This window comes from Syngnathus acus, chromosome 5 (assembly GCF_901709675.1).
Source record: "Syngnathus acus chromosome 5, fSynAcu1.2, whole genome shotgun sequence".
Classification (NCBI taxonomy): Eukaryota; Metazoa; Chordata; class Actinopteri; order Syngnathiformes; family Syngnathidae; genus Syngnathus; species Syngnathus acus.
In genome coordinates, this window is record NC_051091.1 from 12,178,757 (window position 1) to 12,199,475 (window position 20,719).

Sequence of the window (20,719 nt, forward strand, 5' to 3'; positions counted from 1 at the left end):
GGATCCGCAAAAGGAAGCACCTGCTTTGGATGAAGTAAAGCATGAAAACATGAGCCGCATTAACTTACTTTCTCTTCTTTCATTCCCATGGTTTTGAGTTACCGTCTCGCCGGCGGCACGGAAACCGCATGAAATGCGAGTACTATCCGATGTCCATGTGAGACAGCTGGACTGCTTTTATAGCTCATTGTCGCTGCCTTTTTGTCAGCCACAATCCGCCTTTGACTGCCAGCGCACCTAAAAAATAACACGTGGGTGCTCTAAAAGAATGTTAACTGCATGCATATTTTTAACATTTTGCCCAAATTTTTAAAAATGCGAGTTACCTCACACATATCTGTGGAAAAGAATCGTGTGGGGTGTACGCAAAATGACTGCCGCGGGACAACACGTACCAAAGACAAAATAAAAACTCTTAACACACCCGACGCAAAAGGAGAATCACGCAGGTTAATTTTTCAAAAATCAGAAGAAATCAATTCAAACCCAATTATGTGTGTGTAAATAGTATCTTGCGCTTTTTACCTGTGCTCAAAATGGATGCCACTGTGATGAAAAGAGACATATGGTACAGTTCAGGTGTGGTTTTGGCCTGCGGAAATACAAAGAGAACTGTCAGGATCGCCCTTGGATTATCTTGCCACGAGTCCAGGGTATACCGCCACGACTCTAATGACATCAAGCGGTATTAAATATGGATTAAGTTTGAGTTAAGTATCTTACGCATTCAGCTGCAGTGAATGTCAGGATGACACAGCACACCCCGTGCCCAAACGATAGCAGTCCAAATGCGTGACAGGACGCCCACAAGCCCTGAGGGACTACTTCTATAAGTGTCAAGACCACCGAAAAGCCTGTGGAAAGAGTTGGGAGTGCTTTCAAGTATGCCGCTTCTCTCACAAATGAGGAAAGGTGTTTTAGAAAATGAATGAATAGAGGAACTTTAACAGGAGATCTACTATAGCTGATATAGCATAATGGCTAATGATAGGAATGAACGTATTCAAAGAAGTTGATGCTGAAGTTGATGTTTTTTTGTTGAACTTAAGAGGTTCTACTATAATTGGGGTTTACCTGAGGCGATGAAGGACAGGCTGATAGAAGCGGTCAAGCTGTTCAATAAGGGCTGCCTGCAATATCTTGCCGACGTGGGCCTTTAAAAATCAAACAGACACCATTTAAATATCAAATCTTTGGCAAAAGGCTTTCAATTGTTGAGCTACCTTGCTATGACGTACAGCTGAGGGACCAGCACGAGGGCCATGAACACCACGTTGACAATTTGGCTGCCGAAAAGAAACACAGTGAAGAACAGACAAATATGGGGGCAGACAAACATGCATGTACAACTTGAGCCTCTGATTCCTGGGTATCCATCTGCTACTGCGGTACGCAACCAGGATCAGCAAGTAGAGAAACATTGCAGCAGTTGCCCATAATGTGAAAGCCGGGAGGATTGTGTTGCACTCAGCAATATAATCCTTCCGTCGGCGCAGACGCTACTGTCACTTAGCAACATGGAATTTAGAACGTTTGCCTATCACAAAAGTCTTAAGAAGCCATATCTGAAAAGGCACAAGAAGTCTAGTTTGGTTTCAAGCAAGCCATTTTGGTCTAATTTGGACACTTTCCAGACGTCCTCCAAAAACAAACTTGTCCTTGAGATTAAAGATTAAAGTCCCAATGATCGTCACACACACACCTGGGTGTGGTGAAATTTGTCCTCTGCATTTAACCCATCCCCGTGTGATTTTAATCCATCCCCTGGGGGAGAGGGGAGCAGCGAGCAGCAGCGGTGCCGCGCTCGGGAATCAGTTGGTGATCTAACCCCCCAATTCCAACCCTTAATGCTGAGTGCCAAGCAGGGAGGAAATGGGTCCCATTTTTATAGTCTTTGGTATGACCCGGCCGGGGTTTGAACCCACAACCTTCCAGTCTGAGGGTGGACACTCTACCACGAGGCCACTGAGCTGAGATGGTGTCCAATTGATACTACATTTTTTATGGTGCGTAGGTGGAGCACGGAAGCAAAGGTTCATGACTGGCCATAAAACACAAAACTCGAATAACTTTACTCCAAATTTCAGCCCCTGAAGTCAGTTTTTCCAAATGTGAACTAAGGAATGGATTGTGTTGCACACAACCTCCCAGCAGCTCATGTTCTGCACGGCGGATTTTATTTTAAAGATAGGGCCTTAGGTTTTGGTCTCTTACCCAGCCATGGCGTCGCACTGTAAAGACCACTTCTTCCGCAAGGACAATCCCAACAACAGGAAGCGCTGTGTTGGCTAATATGTGTAAAAGGTCCCGTACGTACCACCCCTCCGGTGCTATCACCTCTGGCCTATATTGACACACAATGAAACATACTGTAGCACCGCAGAGCTGTTAAAAACCCACTGGCTTCTGATTGTGGAGCCACAAGAATGTCCGAGATGGCGGTCAACTACACGGGGACTTGGGACATGGTCAGCAATGTCAACTTTGAGGGATACATGATTGCTCTTGGTAAGCGTTTGGAACTGCTGCTTATCTTGCTCTTCCTCTTGATGTTACTTATCCAATATTCTCCCACTAAATTAATTTGAGCGGGGCGTTGAACTAAACATTGACTATAAACTTGTAAAATTCCCATGTTCCGTTTTAATTTATAATTGATTTGATAACTAAGCATCACCCATCAACATTTTTGGTGTGAAATAGTTTTCTATCTCCAGTGATATGGAATCATCTGGTTTCCCACAGGCATAGATTTTGCAACTCGCAAAGTGGCGGCCTTGCTGAAGCCTCAGAAAGTGATCAAGCAAGAGGGCAATCACTTCAACATTCGAACCCTCAGCACCTTCAGGAACTATGAAATTGCATTTAAGGTCGGGGTGGAGTACAAAGATGAGACTAAGGGAATGGATAACCGCATATGCCAGGTAGAATACATCCTACAGTGTCAACCTTTTAAGTCAGTCCCTGCAGCTACTTTGACTTATTTGGTAATACCTCTCACAGGTAAATACACACACGCACAAAATCTCAAGCAGCAATTTCCTGAAAGAAACAAAGTTATCCCAAGTCACATTTTGGATACAAGCTGCCACTTTGGGCCACATTTGGGTCATTCAAAGATAAACTTGCCCTCAAAATTTTTAGTCTAGTTTATTAACATTCTGTCTTTTATGTGTGTGCACTGATTTCACGCCATCCCAATTTGTTCCTGCTTTTTAGAGTGTGGTCAACTGGGAAAATGACAAGCTGGTGTGTGTTCAGCGTGGAGAAAAAAGGAACAGAGGCTGGACTCATTGGATTCAGGAAAATGAACTTCATTTGGTATGATTTCAAAAGAATAAAAATCACCTTTCACCCTTTACCGTGCAGCACAGCCTGGAAAAGTCTTGTGTCAGGCAGAATACAAAAGAGTGGGGCCACCCTTTTTCTCCTGGATATAAATATATTCGATATATATTAAGCTCAAATGTACATAATTTGATATGGATTTAATCGTTTTCTTTTTCAGGAACTTACCTGTGAAGATCAAGTCTGCAAGCAAGTTTACAAAAGGGCACTCTGAGTTTTACATCTGAAACGTATTGCATCCAATTAAAATTGCCATCAGTTAGTTTTCTAAAGCTTTTTTTTTTTTTACTTAATACACAAGTAGTCTGGAAATAGAATATAGGAAGAACTTTCCCGAGAACAATTCTTCCTGTAACCCTAATAAATGTCAATTTGTTTCTTGGGATTGTAGTACAAACTCCCAACACATGGTGGTACTGTTGAAAATATTAAAAGAAAGGTCATGTCATGAGTCGTTGGTTGGTTTGTCTTGAATTCGTGCCGCGAAGTTCCTTCGGTTACCGTCACAGAAATAAAATCTCATGTAGTTGCTTAGTGTTTTAGGACCATTTTTTTTACTTTATATTGTTCAGAATTCGGAGCAAATGAAGCTATATCATACTTAAAGTTTTCTTGAGTTTACACGAAATGTCCGAGAGCGAAGACGAAACGCGTCAGGTAGGTAAACAAACACTCATGGTGGATAATGTAAACAACTTCATGTACAATATGTAAACATGTCGTGAATAACGTTCCATTCCAGCGACTAAAGGCCGCCGTACATTATACGGTCGGTCGGATGTGTCACACAATCGGTGAGGACCACCGGAGAGAATTTAGCCGACAAGTCGTAGCGGCGATAACCGAGACAGCCTTCAGACAATGTGGTGGGTGCCGACTGGTTATCGACACTACGTTCGTCCACTTTCCAACTGGTGGTGCTAGAAAGTTAAGGGGTTTAGTTTATAGATGCAGTGCCTGGACTAGATCTCAATAGCTTGTTTGGTGTATTAAAGCTTTAATATGCAAGCTGACATTCACTCATGTGTTTTTGTTGGTTCTCTTCCAGATATATTTGCAAAAGACTTGGAAGCGTTTGCAAAGTAAGTTAATTGGTGAGCCTGGGTTTTGTAGGTTAACCTCAATACCCACTGACCTCTGATTCCAGACATGCTAAAAGATGCACTGTGTCAGCAGAGGATGTCAAACTTTTGGCCCGTCGCAGCACAGCATTGGTGAGTTTTCCCTGTCACATAGTTTGAATACACCACAACTCAAAGAATTAACACTGTCCTAAACACAAGTTCTTGTTTGATTCCCCTTTATTTCAGTCGATACACATACAGAGGAAAAGCGAAGAAGTGGAAAAAGAGCAGAAGGCTTTGAAAATGAAGAAGAAGAGCAAAGACTCTTAATAGCATAGAATAAGACACAGGAAAATCCCAACTCCTCCCCACTCTTGCCCCAAAAATTCTATTAAACATGTCAACACGATGGCAAAAATTCCTTTGTCATGTTTTTTTTCCTCTAACACATGGAATTACACGGCATGTTGCAAGTGACTTAATTCCGATTTGTGTTTTGCTGTTGGGTGGCGCTTTAGGATATGTGGCATGGCAGTGTACTTTAATTACGCCTACAAAAATGGGAATTAGAAAAGCACACACAATATGGCGTAAATATGCTACATTAAACAAGCAGTATTAGACAGCGGCCAGTGGAGTAATGTGGTGGTTTCCCATAGTGAATTCAATAGGGTGGGTTGCCCCAACTCACCCTGTTCTCCTCAATAGGATCACTGGTGGGAGACATTGTCAAACAGAGGAGCGAGGTTGCAAAGAAATTAGATTTGGCCCATGTGATCCATCAGTATAGACAAAACTAGATTGTATGTTTATCACCTGAAATACACAACAAATGTAATCAGAATTGGCCACTTGGACCTGCAGTGTAAATCCATTTATCTTTGTTGATGCGTTGGCACCAGCTCTGTAAGATAGTCGAGTAGGCATACTATACTCATTGTTGACTTTGTAAGCTTTCTACAAAAGCGTAACACCAGTGACCATTCCACAGATGTGAAATTTGACAGTCAGTCATCCATAAGAGTTTGGAAAGAAAAGACCCTTTTATCCAGGCACTCACAGCAGTACATGAAAATCTCTTGCGCCATTCAAGCAGAAGGGGGAAAATAGAGCAGTTTCTCTTTTTGACAAGCTAAGAAAGTGAGCAAAAAGACAGGTACTACCACATGTCTGAGAAGGCCATACACTCAAAGTGTTGGAATTTCCGTCTTCGTCCTTCAGTCGGGGTTCAAATGGAGACCTCGACCAGCGGAGCCCAAGGTCCCTAGATGTGTGAATTGAATTAGTTTCTTTAATCCCACGCAAGTAGCATCAACTTAATCTATTAACTTTATTAGACACCTCCCTTCATTTGACATCTTTTGCCACACAAACATCAATAGGCTATATAAAAAAAGGGAGACTCCACGTTCTCACATCACACTTACGTCCCCACCAGGGGTTTCATCAGTCTGCGTCATCCACATCAAATACACACCTACATATCCGTCTAGGAACAAGGAACAGCACACACCATACAGCATTCAACTCTGATTATAGAAGCATTACAAAGAGCACAACACTCCACTACATTTTCATGTTGACACAATTAGTAGAAGTGGAAAATCTTGCAAAGGTTAAAAAGTGGGGAAAAAAAAACTTTTGACATACTAATCAAATAGATGTCCACATTGAAGGGGTGAGGTGCTTGTCGCATCTGCTGGTTCCACTCACACATTCATAGAAAATCAGTCACATTTTAGGGGGGGAGGCTCGTTCACCGCACAGGCAGTCCTCAGTCCGCTCACTCACCAACCGCTCCACTCTTCGCCACAAGCCATCCGCACTCAGATTCCCCCCCGCATCCAAAAAAAATGTCACTTGCGCAGTTCTCTCTCCAATCAATAAAAAAAAAAGTGAAAACACACCCACCGTCTCGTGAGAACATGCGGAGTGAAGCCGTTGTTTGATGGCATAGCATTTACACAGGCAGGAAGAGGGAGAGTGATAGCGCTTATCGCCCCCGCGACAATGCTGCCATATCGGAGCTTCCTTGCAGGGAAACGGAAGAGAGGTCAACTGCAGAAGAGATTTCAATGAAGGCTTTTGTCCACTTCAAAAAAATAGGTAAACTTTCAACCAGATTCTTCCCAATGCAAGATTGCCTGAAATTAGAACATAGCCGGATAATGGCAAACATGCTTTTTTTTTTTTTTCCCTTTCTCCATCTTAAATGATCTAAGTACACAATACATCCATTAGAGAATCCAGTTGAAATTGATGTAAAAGAGACAGGCAGAGGGAAAAAATACTTTAGTTGCTAGTCAATAAATTAGGGGTGTCCAAACTTTTCTTCCAAGGGTTGATAAGCAGACAAATTGAAGGGTATAAGAGCCACTGACATGCATCACTTAGTTTTACACATCAATACTAATCAAGCAGTATGTACAAATATTTAAGCAACTAAATAAAAAAAAACTGGGTGATAAAACTCTGATTTGTTTCTCCCTCCTGCCTTTCCAGACAGTGAAGGAAGTAGTGAAATTCAAGCAAACAACCCATGCATGTAATGTCACTTATTTTAGTATATGCCATGGGCTGGAAGAAAAACAACAGTGATGGGCTGCCAATGGCCCCTGGACAGCAGTTTGGACACCCCTGCTCTAGTTAGAATCATTAGCTGCTTTTTCTCTCAATGTACAAAACATCTTCCACCAAAAAAAAAAAAGTGTTGTTCGGATAGACCCGAAAAAAATGTGTTAAAAGACTTCACTCTTTCTCACAATACTTACCGCACACGCACACTTTGCTTGTTTTACATACCCCACCCAGACGATTTTGACTCCATGCTGGAGCCAAACCCTGAGCTAAACCCACTACCGCCACTGGTGGAGTTTGCGCCTGTGCCCCAGCTGAGGCTGGCCGAGCCGGCGCCGTAGTTGCTGTTGCCCGCGGTGAACGACTGACTCTGGTCTCGAGTGGAGCCGGCGGCGCTGGTGCCGCTGGCCGACGAAGACGACGACTGCTGCTGCTGGCTGGCCAGCATTCCCATCATCCCCCAACTGCTCTGCAGGGCCGCCTGCGCCGCCGCCATCATTGCCGGGTTTAGGTTGAAGGAACCGAAGTTGGCCATGTTACTGTTGCTGCTGCTGCCCATGCCGCTACGACTTGCCCCGAACGCTTGGGCGCCAAACGCCTGGGCGCCGAAGCCGTTTCCGAAACGTGCCGTGCGGTCAAACTGCCTGTTGCCGTGTTTGGGCTCGGCGTTTGAGATGTGGACACTCACGCCTTTGATTATCAAGTCTTCACCGCACAGAGACTGAGCAACCTAGAAGGGTGTGGGGCGAAAAAATAACAACACAGGCGTCAGGTCAAGTTGAAGCAGTTTGCAAAGATATTTAGGATATTGCTATAACTGGCAATGATCTAGAAACATGGCAACGGTGCTATGAAGGTGATATTTAAAAATGACAAAAATCTCACAGCAGACTGCCAAACAAAGTTTTCAGCAAAAGAGAAGAGTGGAACACTCGCTCAAATAATACCTGATCATCTGCAAACGTGACAAAGGCAAAAGCACGGAACGGCTTGGGAATGAAGACGTCCGTGACTTCACCGTACTGCATGAAGAACTGCCTCAGTTCATCTGTGGTCATGTCCTCTGTGCAGCGTCCCACAAATACTTTGCGGCTCCTCATCGGCTCGTCCGGCCCCTGCTGTGAAGACAAGATTAGTACCGGGTTAGAAAATCTGGTGCTCAATAACATTAAATGTGTTGCGATGGAGTGTTGCGCTTGGGAGGACATTACCAAATTCACCTTGGAGTTGGGGAACTTGCAGTCGCACCATCTGCCGTCAATCATGTGGCGCTGGGAGATGACTTTTTCCTGGGATTCGTACTCTGTAAAGCGCACAAAGCCAAACCCTTTGGAGTTTCCTGACCTGCCATCTCGTTTAACCTGAGCAGAAAAGAGACGACGCACTCTGGAGGCTGCTTGTCAACCTAGGCAAATATACAACAAGGGCATTTTACCCAGGTCATGCAGCCATACCTGAACCATAATAACTTCTCCGAAGGTGCTGAAGTAGTCTTTCAGGTCTTGCTCGGTAGTTTTCCACGGAAGACCCAGCACAATCAAGTCCGACGTCTTCATATCGCCACGCTTCATTTTCACAGCTGAAGAGGCATCAATTTCTTCCATTTTCCTTTTGTTATCTGTGTAAAAGACACAATGGTTCTGCCTTCACTCAATCTCGTGAATTTCTTTGTCTTGACTTCTGTTATACTAAAGTCCACTAGCTTAATGCTAATATACAATCCAAACATTACAGACAGGCTAACAAAATTAGCATTTTTGTCACTTTAATTACAACCCCACAGGGCAACAACACAATACAGGTACGGTGATCTCTTGCCACTTCGCGCTTCAACTCCAGCGAATGCGCAACTTCGCGGGTCCCCCAATGAAGCCGACAGTGAAATGAGTAAAGTGAGTATTAGCAATGTGCCACTTTGACAGTCATTGCGAGGGAAAACTAGTCCAACAAAAACAGACGTGAGACTCCGTTTACCTTTCGGATAGTTGACCACATAGACCATGTTCCCCCATCCGGTCTCCGGGGCGTGCAGGACGCCCTCGACAATCCTCACTCCGCGCATGCACTGGGATACGGGGCTCCTGAACCGGAGGCCGCACGCCCCGGGGAACTGGGCTGACACCGTAGACAGCAAAACGGTGCCGTCGTCCTCGGACGGGATCTCCATGGGCTCCTCATTCTCCTCCTCGGCAACTCGGACGTACACCTCAGCCATTTGTCCGAATATACGACGGCTTATGAAGCTAACGGCTCTGAACGAGTCTAACTAAAATTAATCACCACGTATAATCGCTTTATAATTACAGGTATTATTGAGTTTAAAGTAATTCAACATTACGAACATTCGAGTTGCGCATGCGTATCGTTCCTTTGTTCGTTGCAACGGTGTTGAATGTCAACAACGCACAAAAAGTACCTCTCAACAGCATTAACGTCCACGAAAAGTCAACAAAAGCTAAATGTATAAATATCCGCGTGTTTACACTCCTCGGCTGCAACTGCGTTTCATGTAAAGTATTGTCTCACCCAGAAATACGGCATAAAGTGTTTTTGTTGTTGTTCCACGAGGAACAACAATCAGACCGCCATGTACGTTCGTTGAGACAATATTACCTAAGAGAAGTAGGAAGTGTGTCATCAGAAAACGGACCGATTTAATTTACGGAGGTGAATTGATTATTTCGGCCTTAAATGCCGTCGTATTGCACCACTTAAAAGCGGCCCTTTTGAACTGAAACTTTATATTAAATGTTAACAGATTTGGTGCCGCGAACATATTTGATAATTTTACTTACTTTAGTTTGTTCTAGTGTTTTGTGCTACTGAACCATTCCCCGGATAGATTCCTAACATGGTACATTCCACACAGCTAGCCTCTCCTCCAAAGATGGCCGACAATTCGCATTAGTGATGTGTATTCTAGTTCTTTTAAGTGAACTGAATCTTTAGAATCAGTTCACTCAAAAGATTCGTTCAAAAGAATCGTTCACCGAATCATTCGCTAGCTATCGTAGAACAATATCAACAAAGGTGCCTTGTCAGCGAGCCCACCCCAACTGCCAATTGGCTGTCGATCAAACGTTAATCAAGTATATTATGTCAAATGGGTCTATGAAAGTGCAAAAAGAGACTCCAAAACGGCAAGATAACTCTCAAACAGCTTTTATTACATCTTCAATCAATAACAGTACAGTTTAGTACAGTATCTATCTTGCATCCAACTCACTGTGGAACACCAACAGACTGAAAGGAAATACAAAAAAAAGTGGAACGCTACATAAGGGTGCAGAGCTCTAGTATAGTCGTGGAAAGAAGGTGGGTGAGCAGGAAAATCCATCTGGAGTTGAATCGCATTTTCACTTGTGGCCACACACAAAAATACATCACATTTATTGAAGTACATCTTTGCAGAGAAAGGAAAAAAGTGAGAATGTCACAAAAGTGCTTCTGTATACAGTGAAATGTTGTCATTCAGATGTTCTGCTTTTTCAATTTAAGACCAAAAGAAAAATAGGAAAAAAATGCAATATGGACACTGTGTTTGTTTCATTTAGTGATGATTTGGAGGAGAGAAAAAGAAGCTTGCCAAGGATAGAATTATCACAATGATTGTTATATTCTTAAAAATTGGCATCAAGAGGAACTGGTAAGCATATTTGACACAAGGTATGCGGCCTCTTGCTTACTCTGGTGCATAGCGTTACCAGTTATTAGTATGCAGAGTCAGTGCCCAAAAAAATTATTTAGATTAGGTTCAATCAATAAGGTTAAGGTCCTTTTCAGAAACCATGAAGAAAAGAAAAAATCTAGGACTTTTTTTTTAATTTTATTATTTTTAGCACCACTGAAAGCAAGTCTACAGCATGCACATCTAAATTAAGTCGTGTAAGACAAAATTTAATGTCTCAACTTAAAAACATCAGACCATTTTTTTTTTCAGACATTGATTTTTTTTGTACATTTCATTCACAGAGTTGCAGCTGCAGTCCCAAGCAAAGGAAGTGTCTATTTATTCAGGTGAGGTGTTTCTCTCAAAAAGTGGATACTAAACACAAGACCCTAAACCCTCCCAACCACCCCAATTCGTATTTAAAATACAACTACTGCCCCAAATAATCTCAGCACCTGCCTTGTCACACAGTTTCTTCCCACCCAAATTGAAAGGCATGTACAATAATTACGAGAGGGGGGGAGGGGGAGGGATAACTGGACAACGTTACTCTTAACTCCTTTTTGTACTGGAATGAGCATTCATAACTTAGAGCATGTGCTTGGTTAGTTAACATCGTATTAGTTGAGAGGCAAAGCTTCATGTGCAAAAGGCTGTGATGAGAAGAAAAACAAAAAAACAGCTAGTATATAAATACAAACATTTTGGAAAAGCTGCTCGTGTAATATGTTCCAAGCGTTTTTTTTTTGTTTTTTTCACATTTTTATCTCGTTGCTCATAATGTGATTTAACTGGATTAGAAAGGACAAGATGTCATTCAAACATATCTAAAACCACAAAAGAAATATGACCCCCCCCAAAAAGCCATTGAGAGTAACAAACCATCAGAATAGAATTCTTTAAAAAAAAGAAAAAAAAGAAAAGTTAAATAATTTGTACAATTACACTCCATTTGCTTTCAAGACACACGTTTGAATGGGATGATAGTGTTGTTTTTCCCCCTTTCTTTCTAGGTAACATGAAATGGTCCGAGAAGGAATGCACAAGTTTCTGATTTGATACCACACGAGATCCTTTCTTTAATTAGGTGATAAGACAATTGTGCTCTTCTTTGTGTAGGAAAGGATTGTTATTCCCTTCGACATTTTTTTTTTTTTTTTTTGTGGTGTCCAAGTCAGTTTTAAACAGTGTTGAAGAAGATGTTGTGAACATTCTGAAGTTGTAATGGTCTTCCAGTCGGCTTTGGAGTTAAAAGGACATCTAGGGAGTAAAAACGAGAGGCAAATGTAAAACAACCGCAAAAATGTCAAAAGCGTTTCGCTTTTTGATCCATATTGGACAGGGGGGGGGGGGGGTCCCCTGTTACCGATAACGTTTTCTTACGAGTTGTAACGGAACGTCTATCTTTAACCTACATTTATGCAGTCGCGAGGGGTCAAGATGATTAATGGAGGTAAGGAGTTTATTTGCACAAATACCATTAATAGGGCCGCAAGTTTCAAATATTTTTTGAATTGAGTATTATAATTAGCCCATCAATCAAATCATATTTGCAACATAGGTCTATCATCATACACGTTGGGATTAGTGAATGGGGGGGAAAAAAAATAACCTTCAGGCTTCAATTCCAGATCTTCAGGAAGCTGTCCCAGGATCCTGTGGCAACTGCCATGCCATCATCAGTCACGCCCAGACAGCTCACACGGTTGTCATGGCCAGCCAACACACCTAGAAAGGTAAAAATAAATTCATAAACCCTTCAAGGACATATTATGGAGCACTAACTTTTAAATCGCTGAACTACTGCAACCATGAGTAAAAATACTTTTGACCAATAGGCACGCACACACACACTAACTAGGCTCTGCTCCCTTAAATACAAGCCACTTGAGTTGCAAGGTTCAGCCTCCGCCACTTGTTGTCATGGTAACAACAAAAGCTGGACGCCATTGGCCCAGCAGAGACAATGCTTCAGCAAACATAAAAAAAAAAAAAAAAATAGGTTGGACTCACCGGCACGGTCGGCCTTTAGTGTGTCCCACACGTTGCAGTTAAAATCGTCATATCCGGCCAGGAGCAGACGGCCGCTTTTGGAGAACGCCACTGAGGTGATGCCGCAGATGATGTTATCGTGAGAGTAGATCATCAATTCCTGATCGGCGCGCAGGTCAAAAAGCCTGCAGGTGGCGTCATCCGAGCCAGTGGCAAAGGCGTTGCCATTGGGGAAGAACTGTAACCCAAAACATTGGACCGTCTCAACAATAAACACTACTCACAAAAAAAAAAAAAAGAATATTTGCCTCTCAGGTGAAATGCAGGATGAACCTAGAATGGAATGTAACCTTTGGGTAACGCAAGTTACTTATGGAAAAATGGTCGTCGACTTACACAGATGGCATTGATGTCGGACTCATGGCCAGTAAAGGTCTGTCTGCACATGCCCTCTCGCACATCCCAGAGTTTGGCTGAAGCGTCACAGGCACCGGAGACAAATAATCGGGAATCCGGGGCCAGAGAGAGGCTCATCACGTCGCCCGTGTGCCCGGCGAACGTGGTTGTCTGCTGCCCGGTTTCAATGTCCCAAAGTGCACTGTCACGTGGCAAATACATGTTATGTTCTCTCGCATTTGGAAAATGGCAAATAAAGCACTGCGCTTTCCCTTACCAGGTGGTGTCTCCCGAGCTTGTAACAATCTGGTTGTCATCAAGAAAACGACAGCAGGAAAGGTATCCTAAAACGGAGGCAAGCGCCAGGTCAGTCATCTAAATATTTGCTTGTTCTTCATACAAACTTGGCTTGGCTGCTCTGCCATTTTAGAAAAAATAGTACTACTTATGAACATTTGTAAATATAAACTTTACTTTTTAATTACCAGTTTAAAGCAAAACAGAACAAGTTTCATAGTGGAAAAAACACTTTAGACTATTTCAATGTATTTAGCTTGAAGACGGGCCAGTTAACCCGCAAAACAACTTGGTTATAAAATTTCTCATATAATTTTGATTTCCTTGAGTTGTAACCACACCCAAATAGTGATTTGCAACCAGGTTAACATTTGTTGCCATTCAAACAACAGAAGGTCAAAATGTCAAAACAGGCTCACATTTCACACCAATCACATTCAAGAGTAAATGAAATGAAATCACGGTGCGCAGTGATAAAGATAACAACCAAAGCCAATACCTGTATGTCCGGCAAGCTCGCGGCTCACGCGTACGTTGCCCTCGCGGGTTTTCAGGTTGTAAATGGAACAGATGTTGTCTAAGCCGCCGCAGGCCACGTAATTTCCTGAAGGTGCATACGCGCACGTCATGACCCAGGAAGAACGAAGTGGAATGGCGTGGACCTACGACAGGAGATGACAGCACATGTTGGAAAAAAACACATCTGGAGACTCTGGAGGACAACAACATATCCTGGGATGGAATCATAAAAATAACTTGCCTTGTTTGTGGTATAGCTGTCCCAAATAATTAGTTTGCCATCCTGAGAAGCACTGACCAAAAGCCTGAAAAAGACAGGTATAGAAATATAAATAAATCACTTTTGTCATACATTTTGGTAGAGTGCCAACATTAAATGGCGTCCACACAAGAAGGTACATACCTGGAATCTGTTCCCCAGTGCATGGCATAGATTTTGGCCAGATGACCCCGCAGCGTTCGTCTTGTACGCATCTGAATCCGCCCGACGGGATCAATGTTAGCCGTAATCTGAAAAACAAGACACCATCCCGTTTGTTTTTTTTAACACAAAAAAATGGTCAGTGCTGTTTTCTTAAAGTTGCAATGCACAGTTGGCTGGCTTCAATCTCCATTAAACATTGTTTCCTATTGTTGTCTCCTGTTAAGACTTAGAGAAAACCATATCCAAGGACCGAAGCACACAGTTGCAAATACCGGAGGAGCAACTGGTTGTGTTTGTATAATACGCCTCAGAAGTCATTGACGCAATAAAAATGACAAGGACAAGAGTTTCCCACCACAATACAATCACCAGATAAGTTTAGCATCTGATAGTTCTTCCTCTACAACTTAAGACTTTCTTTCTTGTGCTGCATTTTGAAGGTCAGTCTTAGAACTAAGACAGACATTGTTGGTTTCAATTGTCAGTGACAAAATTTATGTGTATGCTATTGGTCATCAGAGCGCAACACACTTTCAGGGGAGCAAGCACAAGTGGCGACTTGTTCCTCATGTGTGATGTCGTCTCTTACTTTGTAAAACTCAGCTAAAAAAACGCTCTGTGTTTCGTGGAGATGGTAATGTGGGATTTACCTGTGATAGCGTGGCATCTGCACATGCTTTCCTGGCATCCTGTAATAAAAAAGAAATTAGAATCACACCATTCTCATTTTAATTGCATGACAGAGCAAAAAAATAAGTATTCAACTCACTCTGATTTGATTTTTGAGCTGCTCAGCCTCTTGGCGTAACTGGTCCAGTTCACTCATTTTAGTCTTCTTTTTCAGTTACCTCTCTCCAGCTATTGGGGCACTTGACCTACGGAAAAAAAAGTGGCCCATTAATTCAAACAAACACAGCGGGGTTGTAAAAAGTATCAACGATCGATTATCTTGTCTTTTTTTTTTTTTCATTTTCTGATTTAATCATTTATTTAAGCGACTATCTGCTGTTCTGTTTTTCATGTTAAATTTTTTTATGCCTTTTTAAAGTTTTTTTTTTTTTTTTTTTTAATCGACAGTATGAAAAATGTTAGAGTATCTTTCTGGGTATCGACATCAAGCTTGACATTTTATCATGGTGACAACCCTAAAAGACAGTTGAGTAAAGTGTCTCTTAAACTCAGACACAACCCCCTAACAGGCCTAAGACGCTGATGCAAGAACAAGACGTACAGTTCAGCCAGGCAAATCCTATTGAATGTCTGACTGATATGGAAAAGTAGCCATCATCCATTTGACCTCAATCCCAGGGATACTCCCAATGTTTGCCAAGTAATCAATAAGCCATTTACATGAATATTAAGACACAAGAAACCGGCTGTATTCCCACGATGCATATCACTCCTTTGTTATACAATACAGGAACAACTTGGTATTGAACTGTCAACCCAAAAGATCCAGTCGTAGCAATTAAGAGCCACTTTTGCCAAGGTAGTGCAACATTAACATGGCGGCGACATGATTGGGAGCAACATTTTGCACACTTGGATCGATCATATAAATTATTCAAAGAGAAGTACATTAGGAAGCGGATGACATTTAAGTATTTGAAAATGGAGCCGGACTAATCGCCTCTATTCTCTGTCGGACACAAGTCGGACAACAGCCAGAAGACAACAGCTAAAATGGTCAAACCTTCCCAACTTGGGTCACCAAAATGCACTAAGAGTAATACAAATGGGAATGGTTATGAATTGCCGAGAGAAATAAATAAATAAACTAATGATTTCTTCCTGGACTACACCCAACTACTAATCAACTACGATTTTCTTCACAATTCATTTGACTAAAAATCAAATAAAAGCCTAATTAGTATTTGATAACAAATTCAAATATTACCAAAATGAGATCCAAATGACTTTACAGTTGACAAAATAATAGTTACAACAAACCACAAATTGCCAAGCAATGTGTCACCTTACCTGCAGCGTTTCTGAGTGTTCCTTGACATTTTAGGGCAACATTTAATAGTTTTGTGGCTTGTGTCAAGTCTCTGATTGGTTGGCCGTTGGCCCACAATCATCCTCTTACACCCATTAATCTTATAATAACCGTGTCATGGAATGAGATTATCATACATAGATGACAGAACACCTTCATCACCTTGAAAACGATGATGTGGAAGTCATATAACTAATATTTGAATGTCAAATTGACTCAAATGTATAACGGGTCTAGGATTTAAATTTAAATGAATTATATTGAGGAATATATTAACGACTAAGTGACACTTAATATTATTATATTATTTAAGATTTTGTCCATAAACAAAATGGAGGGCTTCCATTCAACTGGTAAATACAATTTTAGTATTCATTTAATGTGAAACGATGTGTTTTATAGAAATACAGTATTGTGCAAGTCATTCACATTTTTTGCGTTTATGCTAATTTTCACAAGTTAGCAGGCTACTTCTTGGTTTATGAAGAATGATTTTTGAAAGTTTTTCCGGGTACTCCGGTTTCCTCCGACATCCCAAAGACACGCGTGGTAGGCCGATTGAGCCCTCCAAATAGCCCGTAGGTGCGATTGTGAGTGAATGGTTGGTTGTCTTTGTGTGCCTCCGATTGGCTGGCGACCAGTTCAGAGTGTACCCCGCCTACCGCTCAAAGACTGCTGGGATGGGCTCCAGTACGCCCGCAAATGCATTGCTGGATAAACAGGAGGGACCATTGTAGTTAGATCAAATAGATCAACAGATAGAGATATAAAATAAATTAGATTGAAGATAGACAAATAGTGGATATTTCAAATATTCTGTGAAAAGGGTACATAATGAATGCAAGTGGTGGCTTAAGACTTTGCACAGTACTGTGTACATGTATTATTTCCCCATTGACCTGGGTAGATGCTTGCACTTCCTCTGCCTCATCACTTCTCCTTTACCAAGCAAGCGCCTGATCAGGGTCAGCTGACTGCCTGATAAACAATGAGTGCTAGTAAACAGCTTGGAGTTGGAAACTCAGTCGCTGCTCACCAGTTTAAATGTGTCTGCTCAGTAACTGAGTGGTACAAATGTCATGTAAAAGCGCATTAAATAATGACAGTTTAAATGAGCTGAAGCTGAATCATAGAGTGAGGGCTGGGTCGGGGGGGATCATAACGAGCAATATCACCGCTCAAAGTCCTTAATCCCAAAGAGCTCAAATCCTCAGTCAATGAGCGTGTAATCCTATCCATGTCCACTAACACAAACAGCTGGCAAAGCTAAGTGGGGCAGTGAAAATATGCTTTTCCATTCATAAAAAAGATGATTTTGATCTTAATTCTTTTACCCACAACCCGCTTATGCCAATTGCCTGGATTAGGCCAACAGCGATATAGCCATTACATCATTCCCACTTGGCCTTCTTAATTTATTTAATTATGAAAAATCAAATTGTCAATGTTTGTGCACCTAGAGACTTTTTTCTTTTCTTTCTTTCATTTTTATACAGTTAAACAATAACACTTGATCTGGGCTCCAGCGTGTGCACAACTGGGATTGTTTGCATTGCATTTACATAGCTGCAGGATAACTGTCCATTCAAATGTGTCAAGAGCGGGCGAGCTACATTACTAAACCTGCGAGCATTTATTCAAATACCAAGTTGGAAACTCTACTGCTAACACGGCACACGGTTGTAGTGCAATATGACTTGCAGTACTATCAGAGAAGATGCAGCTAAACGCCATCTTGCCTTTCCCCACTGGACTGTCTATCCGCTAGTTAGCTTAGCATGTAGCTCGTTTTAAGTGGGGCGGCCTGCAGGCAGGGCAGAGCAGAGAGGATAGCAACTGCACCCATCGTTCCAAATCACCTCAACATACAATAAACTTGTGCCTTTTTTAGAATTTGCACACGCTCGAATTCGAGCGCATTGCAAAAAAAATGGTTTCCCCTTCTTCCGCAATTACAGCGCTTTGCAGAAAGCCAGTGCTGGGAGGAGACGCTTCTGTGAAAGGGTTCTGGCAAGGCCACTGGCCCTGTTTAAATCCACTTACTTGCACACTAAACAATCTTGTTAAAGCACACGGTGTTCACTTGATTCGATAAGGACCGTCGCGGTGCTTATTTTGCCGGTCTCTTCTCGAAATGTGCAAGGTCGGGCTGGGCAGCGAATACGGCCCTGCTTTTGCCTTCCACCAACCCGGGCACACAAGCCCGCATTTCTCTTTTTAACATGTTTAGTTGGAAGAATAATTGAACTTGCATCCGACTTGGAAAGCGCAAGATTGTAGCCGAGATGCTAACTTCTAACACAAAAAAAGGGTGGTAACGCCGCAACTCACATTCATTACGCCTCGACGAATCTCCAGTGATACATAGCGCTCCAATTTGGTCACTTATCTCATCGTAAATAGCATCTCCAACAAATAAGCACAACTAATTCGAAAACCTACAGTATTATTTGGAACTATGTTCGAGCAGAACCCAGTCTGATCGTAGACAACTGTGCATAATTATAGGCATGTAGCTATATTTATTTTAATTTATATATGTACACACACGGCTGCGCGAGCGCACAGACACAAATCACTGCTTCTGCAAGAAAACGGCATGAGTTATGAATAGTCAACGTTGTAGGGTAGTTCTCACTCTATATAGTTTGAATTATTCTTGTAGAGTTTCCGGAGGGGGGGGAGGCCGGAGAGTAGATAGAGCCTTCGGTTCGGCCATGGGTGACACCGAGCCTGGGCTGGTTAACGGTACACTCCATTATGGAAAATATGAAGTCTTGAGGCGTTTATGTGTATACACATATAGTATACGGGTTATATTAGTCATTGTAACTCCTTTGGGGGCACTTATGTTGAAACAGCAGTTGACTTAAATGGCTAAAAGGCTAAAGCTAACGCTACCCCACCCCCGAGCGGCTTAATTCGGCCATAATACACAACCACGCGCGAGATGATTAGGGGGTAATCAAAACAGCAATGCAGTCGCTCTATATCGCCTTACCTGAGTCAATGTGTTTTTTGGCATTGACCGGGAAAAGAGACGAGCCCACGAAAATCAGCGAAGAGCCCCCACCGCTAGCTCAAGAACTAGCCAGCCCCAGCTAGCGTCGCTTTGCCGAGGAAGCAGCGAGCCCAACAGTCGACCAACCGGAGATGAGGGAGGGAGGAGGGAGAAAAGAGAGGGGGGGGATCACACCCACAAGCCTTGCACAGAACAAAGGCAGACCAAAGAAAAGGCGAAGATTCAAAGTTCGTTAGCACTACTTAACCACTATAACAGAGCGCCCCCGCCACTATGCCGAGTTTAACGCTGTGCCCTTTGCCGACCAAGAAACTCTCGTCCAGCCATCGAACGTTGAGATGGGCGCGGCGACCCTGCAGTCATCGCTGGGAAACCCCATGCTGCAGCAAGCAAAGCAATATGCCTCCACCGGTGGTGCCCGAATCGGGGGAACATCGTCACTGTTATTTCCACAAACTCTTAATTAAGTTGCTTTGATTGACTATTGTTACGTCCCACTTTATTTGGACACTGACAGTACACGTTACGACGGAGTTCTGTTCCTATGGTGGTGATGTAATACGAATTACGAGTTTCTTGATACAAGCAGGAGTTTGGTGACTTTGAGTGTAAATTATTTTCTGTACAATCTGGCTCGTTATTTGTAGAGAATTATTGGAGTCATAAACATACAGGTCTCCAAATACAATTGGAAAACTTGGAGCCTCGTCGATCAGGTAGACTGCAAGTCTCCACATAATTCACTAGGTGGCAGTATTTTACCAAATGTGCCATGTTTTGCACCCTGAATTTTGCCAACTTCTCTGGAGTCAAAGAATAATAATTTGTTACCAATGTGATTTATCAAACCTCACATATAAGTACATACGAGTATTATGTAAGCTCTTAAAATGTTTTTTTATTTATTATGTATTAGCTTATAATGTAATCAAGATTTTTAGGCATTGTAAGCAGACTTAAACGATACAAATCATAAGTCACATGAGGAAGTAGATTTTCCTTCATTTTCTTGTTTGTGTTCAAAGGGACAAATAAAGGCTTTGTTTTCAAAAATTCTGAATTTTCTGTCAACTATTTCATACCTCAAGCTTCAAAGGATTAAAGGAAGAGGCTGTGCCTTAAATTGTACTTTGAGGTATTTTTCTTTCATGGTCCATGAATAAAATAAAACGTTATCCTGCTTTATATTGCACTCAAAGTGTCAATCGTATTTTTTTCCACCTAAAGCCTTAACCTGTCGTTTGTAGAATAAATCATATTGGTTGGTGCTACTGCTACCACAGGGTTAATTTCCTCGGCCTTTGACACCCGGATGGCGGATGCTGTCACGATCGGGCCTGACAGCATCTGGTGCTCCGAGCCATTAAATCCCATCCTCATCCTTGCAAAGAAAGAAGGTCAGCCGAGCCAG

General features: G+C 42.3%; 5 protein-coding genes across 10 annotated transcripts; 2 read left to right on the forward strand and 3 right to left on the reverse strand.

The window, feature by feature from the left end:
* Nucleotides 1-71: 71 nt before the first annotated feature.
* LOC119122648 lies at nucleotides 72-1,421 on the reverse strand. Its single transcript, XM_037251085.1, has 7 exons — nucleotides 1,348-1,421; nucleotides 1,224-1,286; nucleotides 1,075-1,154; nucleotides 724-854; nucleotides 526-592; nucleotides 327-414; nucleotides 72-237 (listed from the first exon to the last, which is right to left on the reverse strand). The coding sequence occupies exons 1-7, from the start codon at nucleotides 1,419-1,421 to the stop codon at nucleotides 99-101; spliced, it is 642 nt and encodes a 213-aa protein (XP_037106980.1). The 3' UTR covers nucleotides 72-98.
* Nucleotides 1,422-2,357: 936 nt separating this feature from the next.
* On the forward strand, nucleotides 2,358-3,616 carry rbp7b (retinol binding protein 7b, cellular). The gene is made up of 4 exons (XM_037251078.1): nucleotides 2,358-2,508; nucleotides 2,746-2,924; nucleotides 3,220-3,321; nucleotides 3,509-3,616. The coding sequence occupies exons 1-4, from the start codon at nucleotides 2,427-2,429 to the stop codon at nucleotides 3,560-3,562; spliced, it is 417 nt and encodes a 138-aa protein (XP_037106973.1). The 5' UTR covers nucleotides 2,358-2,426; the 3' UTR covers nucleotides 3,563-3,616.
* Nucleotides 3,617-3,795: 179 nt separating this feature from the next.
* On the forward strand, nucleotides 3,796-4,818 carry cenps (centromere protein S). The gene is made up of 5 exons (XM_037251084.1): nucleotides 3,796-4,005; nucleotides 4,091-4,214; nucleotides 4,397-4,430; nucleotides 4,496-4,562; nucleotides 4,659-4,818. Exons 1-5 carry the CDS (start codon nucleotides 3,976-3,978, stop codon nucleotides 4,740-4,742), a joined length of 339 nt encoding a protein of 112 aa, XP_037106979.1. The 5' UTR covers nucleotides 3,796-3,975; the 3' UTR covers nucleotides 4,743-4,818.
* On the reverse strand, nucleotides 4,632-9,616 carry LOC119122639 (TAR DNA binding protein). Of its 6 annotated transcripts, none has more exons than XR_005097924.1 (6): nucleotides 8,964-9,204; nucleotides 8,444-8,607; nucleotides 8,201-8,350; nucleotides 7,937-8,107; nucleotides 6,324-7,719; nucleotides 4,632-5,676 (listed from the first exon to the last, which is right to left on the reverse strand). XR_005097924.1 is itself a non-coding variant. In XM_037251066.1 (6 exons), exons 2-6 carry the CDS (start codon nucleotides 9,202-9,204, stop codon nucleotides 7,207-7,209), a joined length of 1,239 nt encoding a protein of 412 aa, XP_037106961.1. In that variant the 5' UTR covers nucleotides 9,205-9,259; nucleotides 9,516-9,609; the 3' UTR covers nucleotides 4,632-7,206. The 6 variants fall into 6 exon arrangements, 4 of the variants coding, with proteins under 4 accessions (XP_037106961.1, XP_037106964.1, XP_037106962.1 ...); XR_005097925.1 differs by having other exon boundaries at nucleotides 4,632-5,228; nucleotides 5,576-7,719; XM_037251066.1 differs by adding an exon at nucleotides 9,516-9,609 and having other exon boundaries at nucleotides 4,632-7,719; nucleotides 8,964-9,259.
* A 519-nt stretch (nucleotides 9,617-10,135) lies between these two features.
* On the reverse strand, nucleotides 10,136-19,665 carry gnb1b (guanine nucleotide binding protein (G protein), beta polypeptide 1b). Its single transcript, XM_037251070.1, has 11 exons — nucleotides 19,288-19,665; nucleotides 15,057-15,162; nucleotides 14,938-14,976; nucleotides 14,267-14,373; nucleotides 14,105-14,168; nucleotides 13,844-14,006; nucleotides 13,325-13,391; nucleotides 13,048-13,249; nucleotides 12,673-12,889; nucleotides 12,272-12,387; nucleotides 10,136-11,919 (listed from the first exon to the last, which is right to left on the reverse strand). Exons 2-10 carry the CDS (start codon nucleotides 15,111-15,113, stop codon nucleotides 12,281-12,283), a joined length of 1,023 nt encoding a protein of 340 aa, XP_037106965.1. The 5' UTR covers nucleotides 15,114-15,162; nucleotides 19,288-19,665; the 3' UTR covers nucleotides 10,136-11,919; nucleotides 12,272-12,280.
* Nucleotides 19,666-20,719: the final 1,054 nt, after the last annotated feature.

Coding starts and splice junctions, on each gene's coding strand:
- LOC119122648 (XM_037251085.1), bottom strand. CDS start 1,421: ATGTTTCTCTACTTGCTGATCCTGGTTGCGTACCGCAGTAGCAGATGG. Junction 1,287..1,347: donor AGGAATCAGAGGCTCAAGTT/GTACATGCATGT, acceptor TCTTTTCGGCAG/CCAAATTGTCAACGTGGTGT. Junction 593..723: donor CATTCACTGCAGCTGAATGC/GTAAGATACTTA, acceptor GTATTTCCGCAG/GCCAAAACCACACCTGAACT.
- rbp7b (XM_037251078.1), top strand. CDS start 2,427: ATGTCCGAGATGGCGGTCAACTACACGGGGACTTGGGACATGGTCAGC. Junction 2,509..2,745: donor GGGATACATGATTGCTCTTG/GTAAGCGTTTGG, acceptor GGTTTCCCACAG/GCATAGATTTTGCAACTCGC. Junction 2,925..3,219: donor TGGATAACCGCATATGCCAG/GTAGAATACATC, acceptor CCTGCTTTTTAG/AGTGTGGTCAACTGGGAAAA.
- cenps (XM_037251084.1), top strand. CDS start 3,976: ATGTCCGAGAGCGAAGACGAAACGCGTCAG. Junction 4,006..4,090: donor GCGAAGACGAAACGCGTCAG/GTAGGTAAACAA, acceptor GTTCCATTCCAG/CGACTAAAGGCCGCCGTACA. Junction 4,563..4,658: donor CCCGTCGCAGCACAGCATTG/GTGAGTTTTCCC, acceptor CCTTTATTTCAG/TCGATACACATACAGAGGAA.
- LOC119122639 (XM_037251066.1), bottom strand. CDS start 9,204: ATGGCTGAGGTGTACGTCCGAGTTGCCGAGGAGGAGAATGAGGAGCCC. Junction 8,608..8,963: donor TGTGGTCAACTATCCGAAAG/GTAAACGGAGTC, acceptor TCTTTTACACAG/ATAACAAAAGGAAAATGGAA. Junction 8,108..8,200: donor CCAACTCCAAGGTGAATTTG/GTAATGTCCTCC, acceptor TTGTCTTCACAG/CAGGGGCCGGACGAGCCGAT.
- gnb1b (XM_037251070.1), bottom strand. CDS start 15,113: ATGAGTGAACTGGACCAGTTACGCCAAGAGGCTGAGCAGCTCAAAAAT. Junction 14,977..15,056: donor AGCTCAAAAATCAAATCAGA/GTGAGTTGAATA, acceptor TTTTTATTACAG/GATGCCAGGAAAGCATGTGC. Junction 12,388..12,672: donor ACTAAAGGCCGACCGTGCCG/GTGAGTCCAACC, acceptor TTACCTTTCTAG/GTGTGTTGGCTGGCCATGAC.